This window comes from Desmodus rotundus, chromosome 5, assembly GCF_022682495.2.
Source record: "Desmodus rotundus isolate HL8 chromosome 5, HLdesRot8A.1, whole genome shotgun sequence".
Classification (NCBI taxonomy): Eukaryota; Metazoa; Chordata; class Mammalia; order Chiroptera; family Phyllostomidae; genus Desmodus; species Desmodus rotundus.
Window position 1 is genome coordinate 5,628,253 of NC_071391.1, and position 16,243 is coordinate 5,644,495.

The window sequence follows — 16,243 nt, forward strand, 5'->3', positions numbered from 1 at the left end:
CCCCTTCCCTGCTCCTATTGGCTATCACGCCCACCGACAGCACAGCCTATTGGTCGATCCCTCACTTAGTCCCGCCCTTGCTCCCACGTGACCATGAGGTTTGAGGTTGCCTAGCGGAGCAGCTGCGATGGCCCCTCTAGCGGTGATGGGGGCTTCTGCGTGGCCACCTGCTTTAACCCTTCGCATCCCTAGGGCTTGAAGGAGGAGGGCACCGCCATTCCTACTTACCCAAGACCCCAGGCTCGGCCGGGATCGGAAACCTGAAGTTCCTGGGTTTTGTCTTGGCTGCATGGAGAGTAAGAGTTCTGACTCGGGAGTTAGAACCGATAGCCCCAAGATTGTTGACGAGCTCATCCCGGGCCCAGTGTGAGGCCCTGTTCCCTGGAAACGTGGTCCAGATCCTCCTCATCTTGGTCCTTGGCATCATCCCGAATCTGCCAGTAATAGTACCTACCCCTTTTCCTGGTACCAGGAATCGTAGAGGGTGGGCGTGGGGTTCTCCGTGGAGTGCGAAAGTGCCCCCTAGGGGCTGTTTGGAAATGTGCGATGGCGTCATTGGGTTGTCCCAATTACCAGGTAGGTCTCTCGTTAAGAGGACAGTGGACAGACCCGCAAAAGAATTATCCCGCTCAAGATGCCCATCATCTCTCTGTTAAGAAGCAAAAATCTTCGATTTGCTGATGAGAAAGTTGAGGCTCACATGGTGCTTAGCATAGTGATTGGCATATAGTAGACGCTTCATAAATATTTGTTGTTAAATGAATGACTGTTCAAGAGTTTGATTTTTTACCTTAATGATCATGTCCAGAAAAAAGTGATGAAACTGAGGCCAAGGGCTAGGCATATTGTGAACTCAGAAGGGTATGCCTTATTGTCTTCTTTTTTAAATTGCTTTTAGAGAGACAAGCACTGATTTGCTGTTCCACTGATTCATGCATTCATTGGTTGATTCTTGTAGGTGCCCTCACCAGGATCAACCCCCACCCTTGGGATATGCAGATGATTGAGCTACCTGGTCGGGGTCCTTCTTGTCTTAGGTTGAGTGTTCCTCCAGTCCACTGCCTGGTAAGTGTGAGCGGGCGGCACAGAGAAGACTCTGTCTGGTGTTTGGGAAAGAAGTCATGCACCAGCTGAAGATAGTGGCCGACCTCTCAGTTTTCTACTTCATCTTCCTGGCAACCCTGGGAGGTTTGTTTCCTTTTTGTACATGTGACGGTGGAGTCTGGAGAGTTTAAGGAGTTTGGACAGCAATGTAAAGTCAGGTCTGGTTGACAAGAGAGTTCCAGGTCCCTGAGAAATCTGAGTGCCTTCAGTGGGGATCAGTTACCTAAGCTGGGGTACATGTGTGTGGCCAATTCTATGAAGCCTTTGACAAAGGCACGAGGGGGAGCTCTAACATGGCTGTGTGGAAAGATGTCCATGCTATGCTAAGTGAAGAAACGGAACTTCAATCCCATTTAATGTTAACAATAACAACAACCCACTAGACAATGCTTTTCAAACCGTGGGATGCAGCCCATTAAGGAAACTGTGAAATTACTTTAGTGTCACAAATAAGTGGAACCGTATGAAATCGCCCATATTTGACCATGTTGACTACAAAGATATCAATCAGTTTCAGGTGGCTCACCCGCAGGGCACTAGCAACGATTAGAGTGAGCAGAGCGGGAATTAACGGTCAGTTTGTTTCAGATATTTATATGGATATGTGTACTTCTCACAAACACTGACAGTCACAAAAATGTGAAAATCACTGCAGTTCAACAGTTACCTCTGGAGTAGGTTTAAGGGGAACTTAAAATTATTACCTTAAGCACTTGTGGATTGCTTTACTTTACTGTTGCCACTAGCATTGAAATCCTTGTTTAAATGTCAGGCTTCAAGCCCAGTCCTGTCCAAGCTGTTGTTACGGCTTCCCAGGGGCCACATAGTAGCGTTGCAGTGAATATTGACTGCAGAAGGCTGGGAGGAGCTCTGTGAAATAGCAGGAGACCAGGAAGTCACTGGGTTTCACTTTTGAATAATATTTGCCTATAGCTAGAAACCCATGGTGGGAGGTGTAGGGACTTTAGAGATAAGTGTAGGACGCTAGTGACAGGCAGTGTTTTCACTTGCCTGGCGGAGAGGAGGAAAGGGTGCTCTTGAAATAAAATCTTTAGGGAATACCTTTGGGAGAAAACTGGGGAAGAGGATCTGCAGAGCTGTAGTTATTTATAACTGTGGTTATATTCAGGAGAAAGAATCATGAAATTAAAACACCCAGCTCCTGACAGCTGGGAAACCTGGTTTTGAAGGGAGAGTTTCTGAGTGGATTGCAACTTGAGGGTAGAGTTCTAGATACCTTTTATTGTATTATTATTTTTTTAATCCTCACTTGAGGATGTGTTTATTGATTTTAGAGAGAGATGAAGTAGGGGATAGAGAGATGTGAGAGAGAAGCATTGATCGGTTGCCTTCTGCACTCACCCTGACCAGGGATCGAACTTGCAACCTAGGTACGTGCCCTGACAGGGAATGGAACCCACTACCTTTTTTGGTGTACGGGATGATGCTCCAGCCAACTGAGCCACCCAGCCAGGGCCAGTTCTAGATAACCTTTTAAAGAGTTGTGTTTACTCCATGTTTGGGGAGGAAAATTTGGCATTCAGCATTACATTTAAGAGATAAAACCCTTTGGATCCAACCACCCACTTCATGTATCACCTTTAACTCTGTCCTGCAGCAGCGCTACTCACAACAAACAGCCAGGACAAAAAGACCCTGCTGGAGTTACAATTGCTGATCATTAAACATTGGCAAGAAGTATACCTAAGTGTTTTATTTATTTATTTGCGTATGTAAATATTTATTTTTAAGCTTGCTCTGGATGAATTTTCTTTCATTCTTTTAAACTGTAGTGTACCTATGAGGTCTACATTCAGTTACAGTTTTGATAAGAGGAATGCTATTTTTTCCCTCTGGTGAAACATACCTGTGATGCAAGTCTGATTCTTTTGGACCCTGTGTGCATGATGGGAGCACCAACTAGCACGCGGGGGCCGCGTTCCCTCCTGTAGGTTTTGTCCTGCTTATTAGTAAACAAGGAGCTGGAGCTGTGAAAGCACAACCTAATCACTGGTACGGCAGCTGCCTGTAGACCTCAGTCCTGCGCTGCCCTGCTCTCGTGGCCCCACTCCTTAAGGGTGGCTGTCCCCAGTCAGCCTGTACAACAAGCAGGCCACAGCAGAGGGTCAGAGTGTCCAAGCATCCTCCTTACAGGTCTCAGCCCAGCTGCCTGATGTGTGGCAGAGGAGGTGTCCTTTCCAACGTCCAGATGACAAAGTGAGCTGTTACTCACACCCCCACCATCCACCCAAGGGCTCATGACATTCTTAGGCCCTTCTAGAACAGGAGGAGTGGGGAAGGAGTTTGCAAACCTGGGCTCTTCTACTACCTGTGTCCACACCCACCTCCCCCTACGTGTGGCATCCTCCAGACCCAGACTGTGCTGTGCTTTGTCTGTATGGGGCCTGGTCGGGGGCCTGGTGGGGAGTAGTTACTGAGCCTTCTTCACTCAGCAACCTGAGAGCCAGGTACCCTGTTATCTCCACCCGACACATGAGCCAGGAGCACCACCCACCCAGGTGGCTGCCCAGCCTCGCAACCAGGTTCCCTGTTCCCCAAGGCACAGGGACTGTCGTAACCGCTGCTCAGATCTCGCCCTTGCTCTGCTCTAAGCGCTGTCTGCTAGGTGCTCCCTGTGTCCTTCAGAGTTGGAGCCTGAGATCTCCCACGGCCGGTGAGGCCCCAAGTGAGTGGCCCCCACGGTTCTCTGCCCGGATCACCTGCTCCTCCCTGTCCCCTTACCAACCCTCCAACCTGCCAGCGCATTCCCACGGCCCCTAAGCCATACATCCCTGTCACCTCTCCCTCTTCACTGCTTTGCTCAAATCCCAATGTCTCAGAAAAGTATGTTCAAATATCTCAATGAGGCCCTGCCTGACCACCCTATTTAAATTTGAAATTGCTTAATTCTCCCCCCGCCCATTTCCCGAATCCTTTGTTTTGCTTTATATTTCACTACGACACTTAAGGCGTTCTACCAGTCCATCCCCCACTAGAAGTGGCAAAGCAGGGATGTGAACTCAAGTCTCTGGGACTTGGACCACCTGGGAAAACCTGGAAGCTGTGTTCACCACTGCCACATCCTGCAAAGCTTTGGAAGGCTGGAGGACTGTTTGGCACTTGTCTGTTCATTATTTATGCTCCCCGCCCACTTTCAAAAGTCTGAGTCAGCTTCCTGGAAAGGTGTAGGTTAAAGGTGTAAAACCCTCATGCCCTGGACCAGTTCCCATCCGTGACCTGTTAGGAACCAGGGCTGCACAGCAGGAGGTGAGCTCTGCCTCCTGTCCTACCCCACCCCACCCCTGGTGGAAAACTTGTCTTCCATGAAACCAGTCTCTGGTGCCCTAAAGGTTGGGGACCGCTGTTTTAAAGGAATAGCAGAGAATCAGAAGCATAAAGCTTTAGAGGAGGCGGAGGGCCCAGCAGGACAGGGAGACAGGAATGTGTGCAAACTCTCATGAAGGACTGGGCAGTGATGGTGTCCTTGAGCCCTGGTGGAGTCACCCAGTTCCTGGGAAGCCTGGCTATTTGCAGATTCTGCCTTTAAGGAGCATTCACACCATGCTGTGCTGAAGCGAATCGGTCCTTTCTTCTCTAATTCCCTGGGGAGCCCCCACCATGGCACTGCACGGAGTCCCTGCCCAGCATTCAGTTCACCTAGCATTGTCCTCTGAGTGAGTCTTTGCTTTCCCGCCCATAGGTCCCTGTGAAGCAGTGGCAGGAGGGAGTGCTGGCCTTGGTGTCCGAGACTCACGTGGCATTCATTGAGTTTGTCCCCCTGGAGGTGTGGCTCGGTCAAGGGGTGTGCCTCTGAGCAGCAGCTCACTCATAATCTGGATCTGAGCCAAGGCGTCAGCGCAGCACCTGCTCCCTCTTCTCCCGCCCTGAGCACTCTGATGCTCTTTGGGAGCTGCCTGTTCCTCACCCATAGTACCCATGGTTGATGCGGGGCTGACCCTATTCCCCGGGCTCCAGGGGGGCCTGGGGCCCAGCCTTGCCTTTCTCACCTGCATCTTCTGTCCACAGTGACTCATGTCAGGAATTAGCCACATGACTGCAGTCGGACCCAGGAGAGCCAGGCCTAGGATTTCAGTTGGAACGATTGGGAAAGTAGTAAAAGGTAGAAAGATGCACCCCCATGCTGGGTCAGCTAAGCTGGTGTTTCTGGTACTCATCTTACTCCCATGAGTGGTCCCTGCCTGAAGATAAAGCCAGCCCAGAGCAGAGCAGGTAGGGTGACTCACTGACCCCCTCTGACATTGTTTGGGCATCATGATCCAGCCATGCCTGAAGCTGGAACACTCTAGATTTGTCAGGGACTTAAACTTGAGTTAGATCACTTATAAAACAAAGAATCCAGAGAACCCTAATTTCCCATTTCTTATTGACACTTCTTCATGAGCTTGAGACATTTTGAGCAATTTATATCTGTGATAACCTTTTATCACATAGTAGCATATTAAATGCTACTTCTTATACATGAGTATAGTCATTAACATCTTTTTTCATTACAAAGGTATTTCATTAAAAAAAAAAATCTCATCCCTGTTCTTGCACTCTGGTATTTTTTTTAACTTAATGATAATAAAATACAAGCCTACTGTTATGTGAACAAAAAAATTTATCAGGTATTTATTGAGTGCCTTTGTTAAAAGTTTAACAGTTGTTTGTGTGACTCACTGTGCACCAGGCGCTGTTCCAAGCCCTTTACCTACATTACTTCATCAAATCCTTATATTATTATCCCCATTTTACAGATGAGGCATAAAGAGGTTAGTTACGCGACTTGCCCAAGATCAAGTTGCAGGTCCAGGATGGAGCCTGCCCACTTCTCTGATCTCCCCAACAGGAAGTGCACCATCTGCCCTGCCAGTCCATGTTTTCTGCATGTGTCCCACGCCCCTGGGTTCTAAACTCATTCCAGCTGAAGCTTAGTTCCCTCGAGGCCCGTCCATAGTTGCAAGTGGGATTTCAATAGCCAGCCTCAGCCCCCCACCTGCAGCCACCTGGCCTCTTTCTCTGCTACCCATGTCTGAAGCTCTTTCGAGATGCCCGGAAGACACCAGGCCTCCAATGAGGGGTGCACATGGTGGGGGCACCTAGAAAGAGGGTCTTCATCCCTGGGCAGCTGGAGACCCCCAGAACCTCTCCAACTCCAGGAGGTGTGGGAAGGACTTGGGATGGAGTATCAGTGCATCCTAACTTCTCCCAAACCAGCCGTGTGACAGTCCCCTTCCTGTGGAAACGGAGGTTTCCTCAATGGTAAAATGAGGAGCTTTGGTTAGGGAGAATGTCCCAGGAACCCAGGGCTGGTCCCGTGGGAATGAGTAAGGCAGAAGTTTTACTCCATCAGGAAACTTTTGAGGTTCCGGGGTGGGGGGCAAGCTGCCTGCTGGACTGCGTCCATGAATTCATTAACTGAGCACCTATCATGTGGAGACAGTGTTTGAGGCACAGGGGACATGTCAGAGAGAAAGACAGGCAGCGCCCCTGCTGCCCAGGAGCTCACGCTGCAGCCGTTTCGGGAGGCCTCTGACCCTTCACCCCCCCCCACCTCCCCGGGACTGCAGGCTTTGAACCAGGCCTTTCCACACACCTGGATCAAAGAGGGAGGACCAAGGGCTTGGGGGAGAGAGGCATGTCCCCCCTCTAGCTCTGCCCTCTCCCACCAGATGACCTTGCCCCTCGGGCATTAGTTTCCTCACCTTGTAGTGATGGGTGGGACCAGATATCCCTGAAGCATGCTCTGCCAGCCCCGCCCCGGTGGGGAAGCCTTGCACGGCCATTCATGGTTAAACATTACCTTTCCGTGTCCATTCCTCCCTGCCACTCCTCAGGGATATCAAGTCATAAACACTGCCTTCTTTGGTTTTCCTCCAGGGCTGTGGCCTCCTGGGAGGCCACTCTTTCCCACCTGAGGGAGGCTCTGCAGAGAGGGGGTCAGAAATCCAGGTTTGGGGGTTGGGGGCTGGGGTGGGGACACTTGGGCCCTAGCCACCACCCCTCCCCAAGATGTTTTTTCTTGGTTACATCATGTGTGTGGCTCCCTAGATCCTTCAGTGGACTGGTTTAATGAGCCCCTTAGGTGCTCATCTCAGGCACATTGCCCAGCCTCCCTGGTTTCTGGGAAACAAAAATCATTCAGAGAAATCAGTGCAGTCTCGCTGCACACAGTGCCCCACTTCAGCTCCTGCTCCCAGGACACTCACGAGCAAGAAGGGCCCAGCCCGGTGTCATGGCCAATCCCACCAACCCAGGCATTTTCCATGACGAGCCTGCATTAACTCTGCACTCCCACAAATCCCAGGAATGGGAGGGAATTCCAGCCGAACAGTACTTTACAATATGCAAAGAGCTGTCTTTTCATTTCCTTCTTTCCCATCATCAAAACAACTTCGTAAAATAGGAGTGATTTCTTTGTCAGGCCCAGCATGTATATGAGAACACCCAGGTGCAGGGTAATAGGCCGAGTAAGTAGAGTGCCAGGTGTCAGAATCAAGCCTCCTAACTACCTCCAAAGTCCAACTGGTTTCATGCCGGATTCTAGGAACTGTTCACTGTCAATGCTCTGCTCATGACAGACATCACTAATCAATGCCAGCCTGGCAGACATTGCTAATCAATCGTGGTGCTCTTTTTTTTTTTTTTTTTTTTTTTAAGAAAGGTCAGAGGCAGCTATGCACGCCTCAGTATTCCCGGACACCATCACCAGAAGATCAGATCCATTTGTCATTCTTTTTTTAAAGATTTTATTTATTTATCTCTAGAGAAGAGGGGAAGGGAGGGAGAAAGAGAAGGAGAGAAACATCTATGTGTGGTTGCCTCTCACACGACCCTCACCAGGGATCGGCCCGCAACCCAGGCAAGTGCCCTGACTGGGAATAGAACTGGTGACCCTTCGCTTCCCAGTCCGGCACTCAATCCACTGAGCCACATCAGCCAGGGCCCACTTGCCATTCTTTTGATCCCACACCATCAGCCCCGAGCCCCCGGGACGCAGGCACAACCCCCCGACCTTCTAATCACCAGACCACAAGGATGCACTGCACGGGCAGTTCTGGGCAGAAGCTGCTGGCTCCCCCAGCCCCTCAGCAATGGATGTCCCTTCCAAGCATGGTCTCTCTCAGAGATACAACCCCCATGCAGGTGTGCCTGGGGTTCCAGGGTCTGCTAGGTCTTTAAGAGAACTTTTATTATGAAGCATTTCAGGTACACCTAAGTGCAGATAATATTATCACCTAGAACTGTGTCTCCACAGGTTAAGCAGCTGCAGACATAACTAAAGTTCCTGCATCTCCCTCAGTCCCTCCCTCTGAATTGTGTATCTCCTTCCCACGCGTATTTTATACTTTCGTTACGTGTTGGCATATCCATGTAGTTAACTCTTACAGACATCATGTTCAGGTATTATGGTTACGGTCGTACAGCAGGGCATTTGGACTTGCAGGCATGATGGTAGGTGCAGCTCTGATCTCCCTCCACAGCGTGCACTGTGACGTCTGCTGAGCCCTTGCTCTGCACCAGCCATGGCTTCAGGTGCCTTACCTGGCTTAGCTCGTTTAACCTTCACGACAAAGTTACTTTTCTCCCCACTTTACAGCTTTGGAAGCAGTGGCACGGAAAGGTGAAATTATGTCCCCAAGTCACAAAGCTCGGAAGCGGTGCCTCTGACTGCTAGACATCACTCCCTGTGCTGCTTCCCGGTCTGTTGAATGAAAACACAGTCACTCATTCATCTGTTCTCCTATTTAAGGGCCACTGGTTATTTTTGTCTCTACACTGGTCTCAGAGGGTTTGGGGTGGTTGTGTATCTTGTGTGATTTCTGCTTCAAGCCTGTGAGTAGGTATTTGTATCATCCCCCCAACACCCTTTATGGTTGAGGAAACCAAGGCTCAGAGAGGCTGAATCACCTTCTTGAAGCTGCACAGCTTCCGTGTGCCAGAGGTGGGCTGTGAACCTGGCCCCTCTGATTCTAGAGCCCAGAGGCTCTGCCGCACCCCTGTGTGCCTTCAGTCCTCTGTTGCTTTCTCTTGACTCTGTCCCTGGCAGCCTGTCCTCCCTCCCCAAGAAGACCCTCCCCACGCCTGGGCTTTGGTTTCCCCTCCTCTGGCCACCCTCCACTGTCCTCCTCTCAGAGAAGGGGCCCAACCGGAAAGCCAGTTCATATCAGGAAATTCCAGCCACGTGAGTCAACCGGAGCCAGGGATTCTGAGCAGCCGGTGGCTTTAGAAGAAACTGAAACTTGACTTGCTGGGGGCGGAGTGGTCACTGGGGATTTAAGGAGTCACCACTTCCTTGGGTTTCCAGAGTGCACTAGGAGGTCACAGCAGCTGAGGGACACCCCAAACCAGATGTGAGCCTTTGCCCCACTGCCCAAGCCATGCACCTCTGCGGGGGAGAAGGGCTGCTGACCGGGATGGTGAGTACAAGAAACCCAGGCGAGGGGCGGGGGGGGCCTATTCCATGGGAGTCCCCAGTGTCTGGGTGGGGAGAATGTGGTCAGAGTTCCTCTCCCCGTCCCAGTGCTAGAGAGGGATGTGTGACAGCGGGCTCCACACCCACTCTGTCTGGGCTTCCGTTTCCCCAGGGATTGGAATGAGGGCTGTCCAGCTCTCAGGCTGCAGATCCAGTGACTGGTTTAGAACTGGCCTCTGAACACTGCTCTCTCCTAACCCACCTGTTCTTCCCACACTGCCCTTAAGGTAGCCTCTCTTCCCTCCCCTTGGAGGCCCTGCCCCACTCCCAGGACCCGGGACCCACAGGCCACCCCCTCCTCTCACTGTGGGTCTTTCCCACAAGCTCCAGTCCCTTGCTTGCCCTGGCCCCAGCCCTTGGCACAGCCCAGGCCCTTGCCCTGCTGTGGCCGTGAACCTCGGAGCACAGCGTCATCCGACGGGGAGGCCAGGCTCCCTGCACTCGGAACACACCTCCCAGTGGGACCTGTGGGAGGGGAGGTTAGGCTGCGGGGCCTTCAACCCTCCTTCTCATCTGGCCTTCCGCAACTCTGGGCATTTGGTTAAATATTTCGTCTAAGTATCATGGACACCCTACTCTGTCATCTGGGGCAGGGGACAGTCACAGCTGTCAACCTTTGTGTCCCCTCTCCCATCAGGACAGACTTCACTCGTTCATTCTAGGTTGCTGCCCCAATCCCCCACTAGAACGTGAGCATCTCGAAGGCGGGGTTTTTTGCCCTGTTTTGGTCACTGCCATGGCCCCCCAGCTCAGCGCCTGGCATACAGTAGGTGCTCAATAAATATTTGTTAAGTAAGTGAATATCACCTTTGGGCCTGCATTGCTCATGGAGCCGACTCAGGTCCCGGTCCTGCCCTCACGGTGGAGCTCACAGCTAGAGAAATCAACCACCTTGGCTGTAGAAATGGTAGCGATAGGAGGCTGACCTTTATTAACCCTCGGCTCGGGGCTGTCCCTGGGCTGCCTGCTTTATGGCCTGTGAGGAAGACACTGGGTTCAGAGATGTAAGTGATTTGCCCCGAGTGGCCTAGCTGATAAAGAGTGTGGGTGTGAAGTCGGGTCTGTCTGGGTTCAAATCACAGCCTCCTGGCTTCCTCGTTTGTCCTCCCGCAGCGTGAGATGCGCATGGGACATCGACAGAGTGAGGCTGGCATTCCAACGAGCTGTGCCATGCCTGCCACGGGGTAGGTGGACTCCAAAGGAGCCAGAGGGGGCTTCTGGGAGAAACAACCTTTGGGGACTTGACTCGGGAAGGACGTGGCTTTCTGGAAGGCCAGGACAGAGGGCACAAGCCACTGCCAGGACCTGAACGCTTGGCTTGTGCCCCGCAGGACCCTGAGGAGCACCAGAGGCAGCTGAAGAAGAAACAGAAGAACCGGGCGTCTGCCCAGCGCAGCCGGCAGAAGCACACGGACAAGGCGGACGCACTGCACCAGGTGGGGGACTCCACCCTTCCCGACCCCACCCACCTGTGAGCAGACCCCACTACACTGCTGGGTGTTCCCGGTGCTGAATGTGGGAGGAGGGAAGGGCTCTGCCGCTGAGATTTGGAAATCCCTAGCTGTTGAGTGCAAACTGTTCCAGATACACGCTGGGCTGCAGGGACAGAAGGAGTGTCTGCAGCCGCTGCCCTCTAGGTGCCCCCAGTCCAGGGAGAGGAGACAAAAAGTGGAGGCAAACTTCGAGAACCCAGCACAGCCACCAGCTGAGGCCCTCTTCAAAGGCAGATCCCTGATCCCTCCCCCGCCCCCAGGTCCCCGGTCCGTAGGCCAGGAGCTGCCCTGGGATTGATCACGTCACCTGTCACCTGTCGGATGCAGGTGGCCAAGACCACACTGTGAGAAACTCTGGTTCAGGCTTAAGATGGGCTGGCTTTAGAGTCCCAGCTGTGGTGCTCAGCTGCAAGTCACTTCCTTCACTGAGTTTCTGTCCCCATCCAAAAACGGGGACAAGAATGCCTGCCCCCCCCCCCCCCCCCCCCCGGCAGGACCCTTGTGGAGACTGAAGGAGGCAAAGCAGCCCAGTGGGGCAGGAGAGGGCTGCAGCTGCTCTGGCCTCTTGACCTTCAATCTTGGATGGTCACCTACCCTTGGAGGTTCCTTTCTTCCTCCATGTGGAGAGGAAGGACACCATTAGTTCCTAATGGGGGTTATTGAGAGCTGGGCTCGGGACCTGGCCTACGCTTTCCTCTTCTAGTGATGAGTAAAACTCATGGCCCTCTGCACCCAGAGGCCCTACTGTCTCTGCAGCACCAACCCCCGCCTGCCTGCCCTCTCTCCTATCAGCCACATGCTGTTCTCCTGGTCCGTGTCTGGACAAGCACATCCAGCCTCAGGGCCTCCGCCCTTGCCGTTCTCTCTTTCCTCGGACAGCAGTCCAGCTAGAGCCTCACTTCTTTCTGGTTGTTTGGTTTAAATGTCACCTCCTCAGAAGGGCCTTTCTGGGCCATCTGCTCTGAAGAGATCTCTCCTTGTTATTCCGGTTTATATTTCTTGTCGGCGCGGACCCCCTTGGATGTGGTTCCTTGCTTACCTCACTGGACCATAAGCAACACGGGGGCAGGGAGCTCTTCTGTTCCCTGCTGTTTCCCTGTCCCCTGGACCAGTGCCTGATGAGTGGAAGGGACTCAGTCGTTCCCTGTGGAGCAGACAGTTAGAATACAAGTGCTTTAAGAACACACGGGGGGCAACAACAGGGAGTAGCATCGAGGTGATGCAGAATGAAGTCGGAGTGGGTCCCGAAGGCGGACTAGGAGTTTTCCAAACGGGTGGAAGTCAGGAAAGGCACTGCAGGCCAATGAGGTTGCGCTGGTGCGGGTGTGAGAACAACACACTGGCGAGAGGTGGTGAGAGGTCGAGGGCTGGCGCTGGGTGGGGCTTCGTGCACCCATTTATTCATTCCTTCCAGGACGGCCTATGGAGCGTCTCCTGAGCGACAGGCATACTTCTAAGCATCCTCCCCTCCCCTGGGCTCATATTTTAATGGGGGAGCCAGTCAGACAAACAAATGGTCCATGAGGCGCCTAGGATGTCAGGTGGTAATAGAGCCACGGGGAAGAATTAAAGCAGGGGACAGGGAAGGGAGTGGGGCGGGAGGGGTGATGGAAACCTCACAAGGGATGCCCTCCCTGAGTAGTGACATCTGAGCAGCCTAGACGCGGCGAATGAATGAGTGAGTGAGTGAGTGAGTCAATTTCTGGAGGTGATTTGAAGCTTTGGAGAATTTAGGTGAAGGGTGATTTAACGGCATTTAAAAAATGTCATTCTGCATGCAGAGACAGCCCGAGATGAGGCTGCTGGTGGCTTTGACTGTCTGTTAGGACTTTGAGTCCATGGCCTAAGCAACATTTTTATGTAAAACACCCTTGCAGCTGCTTCTTTTGGAAAGTGTTCACAAGGGGTGGGGGCTGGAGGAAACAGAGGAAAGTGGTTCAGCCCCTTGAGCTGTGGAAATAGTGATCTTTCTGCATTTCCCACCACTGTGGTCACCATCAACGGTGTTTACAACTGCATGTGGGTTTTTGTCCCTGTGGGTTCTCAGGACCCAGCAGAACAAAGCCCGACATGTGCTGGCTCAGGGATGCCCACCAGAACTCACCGTGCTGGCCCCCTGCAGAGCAGGGCCTGGGCTCCCCCCATGGTGCCTGGATGCTGGGGAGGCCCCGCAGGGCACCCAGCAGCCTGGAGGCTTTCAGGGTGGCAGGACGTGTGCATTGTGGTTGCTGTGAGAAGTCTATGTCAGGATGAGCCCGGGGAGGGGGATGCTGAAAGAGTGTCCCGGCAGAGGAGACAGGAAGTTTCGTGAGGAAGTAGAGTCCAGCTAAGGGACAGGAAGTAGGGGGACAAGGGAAGTTGAGAGATAAAGCTGGAAGTGTCAGCTGGGGTCACCCCACCCAGGGAGTTGTGGGAACCTTTAAAATGTTTGGTTAATTTTAAACCCAGTTGCCCAGTGGTTCCTCTGGGGCGAGAAAACGGGGTATGTTAGGAGGCTGGTGGAGCTCCCAGCTGAGTGGCGGTCTCCTGCAGGCTGGTAAGACCCCTGGCTTGGGGAATTGAGGGTGGGGAGCAGGCACATCTGAGCCTCAGTAGGAGGTAGAATGGGGGAGACTTAGCGGTTGTGGAGGGTTGGCCAGAGAGTAGCCAAGGGCCCCCAGCTTGGACATTTGCATGCTGGTGGTATCTTTTCACTAAGTTGAGAACCCTGAGAGGTTGGTGAGGGGGGGCCTCTAGTGCTGGCTGACACTCCCTCCCTGCCCACCTGCTTCCCCCCCAGCAGCACGAGTCGCTGGAGAAACACAACCACGCTCTGCGGAAGGAGATCCAGGGCCTGCAGTCTGAGCTGGCGTGGTGGAGGCGGACTTGGCACGTGCACGAGCGCCTGTGCCTCACGGGCTGTGCCTCCTGCCTGGCTCCCCTGCCCCCTGGCTGCTGGGGCCAGGCCAAGCGGTCCCCGGGCCCCACGCCTCTTAGACCACAAGGCTGCCAGCAGCAACCCGGCCCCTTCCAGAGCCCAGCCTCCTCTCCCTTGGCTCAGCAAAAACTCTCTCCAGATCCGCAGCCTCACTGTTCCCCTGGCCTCCTCCTGTCCCCTCTGCCCTCGCTGTCTCTTGGCCCTACTGCGATTACTGCACCTCCTGCCCAACTGTCCCCCAGCCCTGTCCAATCTGCCTCGCCCTCTGGCTCCAGCCTATTGAAACCTTCCTCCAAACTCAAAGCCCTCCTGCCCAGCTCCTCAGCCCCTGCTGCCCCTCAACAGCCCATTGCACTGGGGCACCTCACCAGGGAGGAGCTGGTGTCCTCACCCCACAGTCCCTCGACTGCTCTGGGGCTGGCCTGTCTGCAGGACATGGACAAGCCTGCTTTCCCAGCAGCAGATCATCAAGGGCTGGGTGTGGATCTCAGCCTGCACCCCCTCCTGGCCTTCCCCCTACTCGCCTCTGCTCAGGTCCACTTCTAATCCGGCTCCCTGCAGCTGGGCTGGCCCCTTCCTCAGGCTCAGGAGGCAGCCTTAGCACACAAGCGGCTTCTCCATTGCCATTGGAGGCTGCCCTTCTCGGCTGACCAGCTGGTCCGGCACTTCTCCAGGGAAAGGAAGCCATCCCTGTGCGCCTACTGTTCTACCAGGCCCCGTCACCACCACCATCTCATGTCAACTCCATGGTCATTCTGCAACTCCAGATTATCACTCTACTTTTTCAGAGAAGGAGACAGGCTCAGAGAAGCCAAGTGACTTGTACGAGGTCACACAGCCTTTCCTGGGACCTGAAACGCCACCATCTGCTCCTCCTTCTCCTGGTAGGATCCTGGCCCAGGTGACTTAGAGACTGAAGTCCTAAAAACTGTGGGCTTGTGTGAAGAGGGTTAAGTGCTGGGAGAGGGAGGAGCTCTCCCTCCACTTTGTGACTCCCAGGACGGCAGAGCCCTGCAGTCCCTGAAACTTTGCCCTAACTTCGAGTGGTCCAGAGTCCACGGCTGGGTAGGGATAGGCTGGGCAGGAGCCTGAAAGCCGATGCTTTCTTCCTCTAGCAGTGTTTTCATTTCCAGAAACTGAGCCTGTGGGTGGGAGTTGGGGAGAAGCCTAGAACAGTCTCCCCTGGGGTTTCTGCAGGTGAGTTGCCAATAGCCACACCAACACCTGGGGAGATTCTGCAGGGTCCGCTCTCCAGGCCATTCCCAAATAACTCCCTACCTCCCCCTCCTTTCAAGGCCACTAGGGACATGGGAGACAACATGCTGGAAGGAAGAATGAGGGTAGGCTCGGGTGCAAGGTTATGCTTAAGCAAGTGCTGGACCGGAACCTGGCAGTCGTGATACCTGGGTCTTCTTCAGCACCGCCCCATCCCTGGGCAGCTCCCAGACCCCTCTGACCGGTACCCCTCATTGTTCTTTGGTGGGACCTGGGCTGGAGCTTAGTGGCAGAGTCTGCTCTGAGGGGGGTTCTCACTCAGAGTCAGAACGAGCACTGTGAGGGGCTTGAGATGCGAAGATCCTGCTCTTCGCCCAGTTGTTCACACACTCTGTAAGCAGACACTGTGCTGTATTTGCCACACTCCAGGATGCTGAGCACAAGTCTCGGCACTCTGTCATGGTAAATAAAGTGTTTTCCGATTCCTTTTGCTTTGGCTACTTGTTTGAAATTCTGTTTGTACTCTGTACTGTTGAAAACAAAGGAACTTTGAAAGAAGAGGGAATAGTCTAGAATCTCGGAGGTGGGTAATCACTCACGGACCTCCTAATCTAACCCCCCTCCCATATTCTAGATGAGGAAACTGAGGCCCACAGATGGGATAGACTTGCCTAGGGCCACCCAGCAAGAGTAGGCGTGATGGTCACGGGTTGTGGATGGCAGCAAAGCTGGGTCACCAGAAGGTTCAGGGAGAGCAGACTGGAAGGACTGAAGCCAAGATGTCTATTAGAGGGCAGCTGGAATCTGGGGCAAGAGTTGCTGCGATGCACACGCACCGGGACCCGACGGGCGATGACCACACCGTGGCTGGGCTTGTGTCTATAGGCCTTAAAAGCTGTCAGGTGCTGCGCTGTGCTTTACTTGAGTTAACTCAGTTAATCCTCTAATAACTCTGTGAGGTAGGTATGGTTATTATCCCCACTGTGCAGAAGGAGAAACTGGGGCCCAGGGGGGTCAAGTAACAAGTTCAAGGTCACA

The 16,243-nt window shown here is 53.3% G+C and overlaps 1 protein-coding gene across 3 annotated transcripts; it reads left to right on the forward strand.

Annotated features, from left to right (window-relative positions):
• Positions 1-9,358: 9,358 nt before the first annotated feature.
• Positions 9,359-15,690, forward strand: BATF2 (basic leucine zipper ATF-like transcription factor 2). Of its 3 annotated transcripts, XR_006653168.3 has the most exons (4): positions 9,366-9,524; positions 10,912-11,016; positions 13,853-15,187; positions 15,286-15,690. XR_006653168.3 is itself a non-coding variant. In XM_045183327.3 (3 exons), exons 1-3 carry the CDS (start codon positions 9,486-9,488, stop codon positions 14,534-14,536), a joined length of 825 nt encoding a protein of 274 aa, XP_045039262.2. In that variant the 5' UTR covers positions 9,359-9,485; the 3' UTR covers positions 14,537-15,690. The 3 variants fall into 3 exon arrangements, 2 of the variants coding, with proteins under 2 accessions (XP_045039262.2, XP_024429771.2); XM_045183327.3 differs by having other exon boundaries at positions 9,359-9,524; positions 13,856-15,690; XM_024574003.4 differs by having other exon boundaries at positions 13,853-15,690.
• Positions 15,691-16,243: the final 553 nt, after the last annotated feature.

Coding starts and splice junctions, on each gene's coding strand:
- BATF2 (XM_024574003.4), top strand. CDS start 9,486: ATGCACCTCTGCGGGGGAGAAGGGCTGCTGACCGGGATG. Junction 9,525..10,911: donor AAGGGCTGCTGACCGGGATG/GTGAGTACAAGA, acceptor TGTGCCCCGCAG/GACCCTGAGGAGCACCAGAG. Junction 11,017..13,852: donor AGGCGGACGCACTGCACCAG/GTGGGGGACTCC, acceptor CTTCCCCCCCAG/CAGCACGAGTCGCTGGAGAA.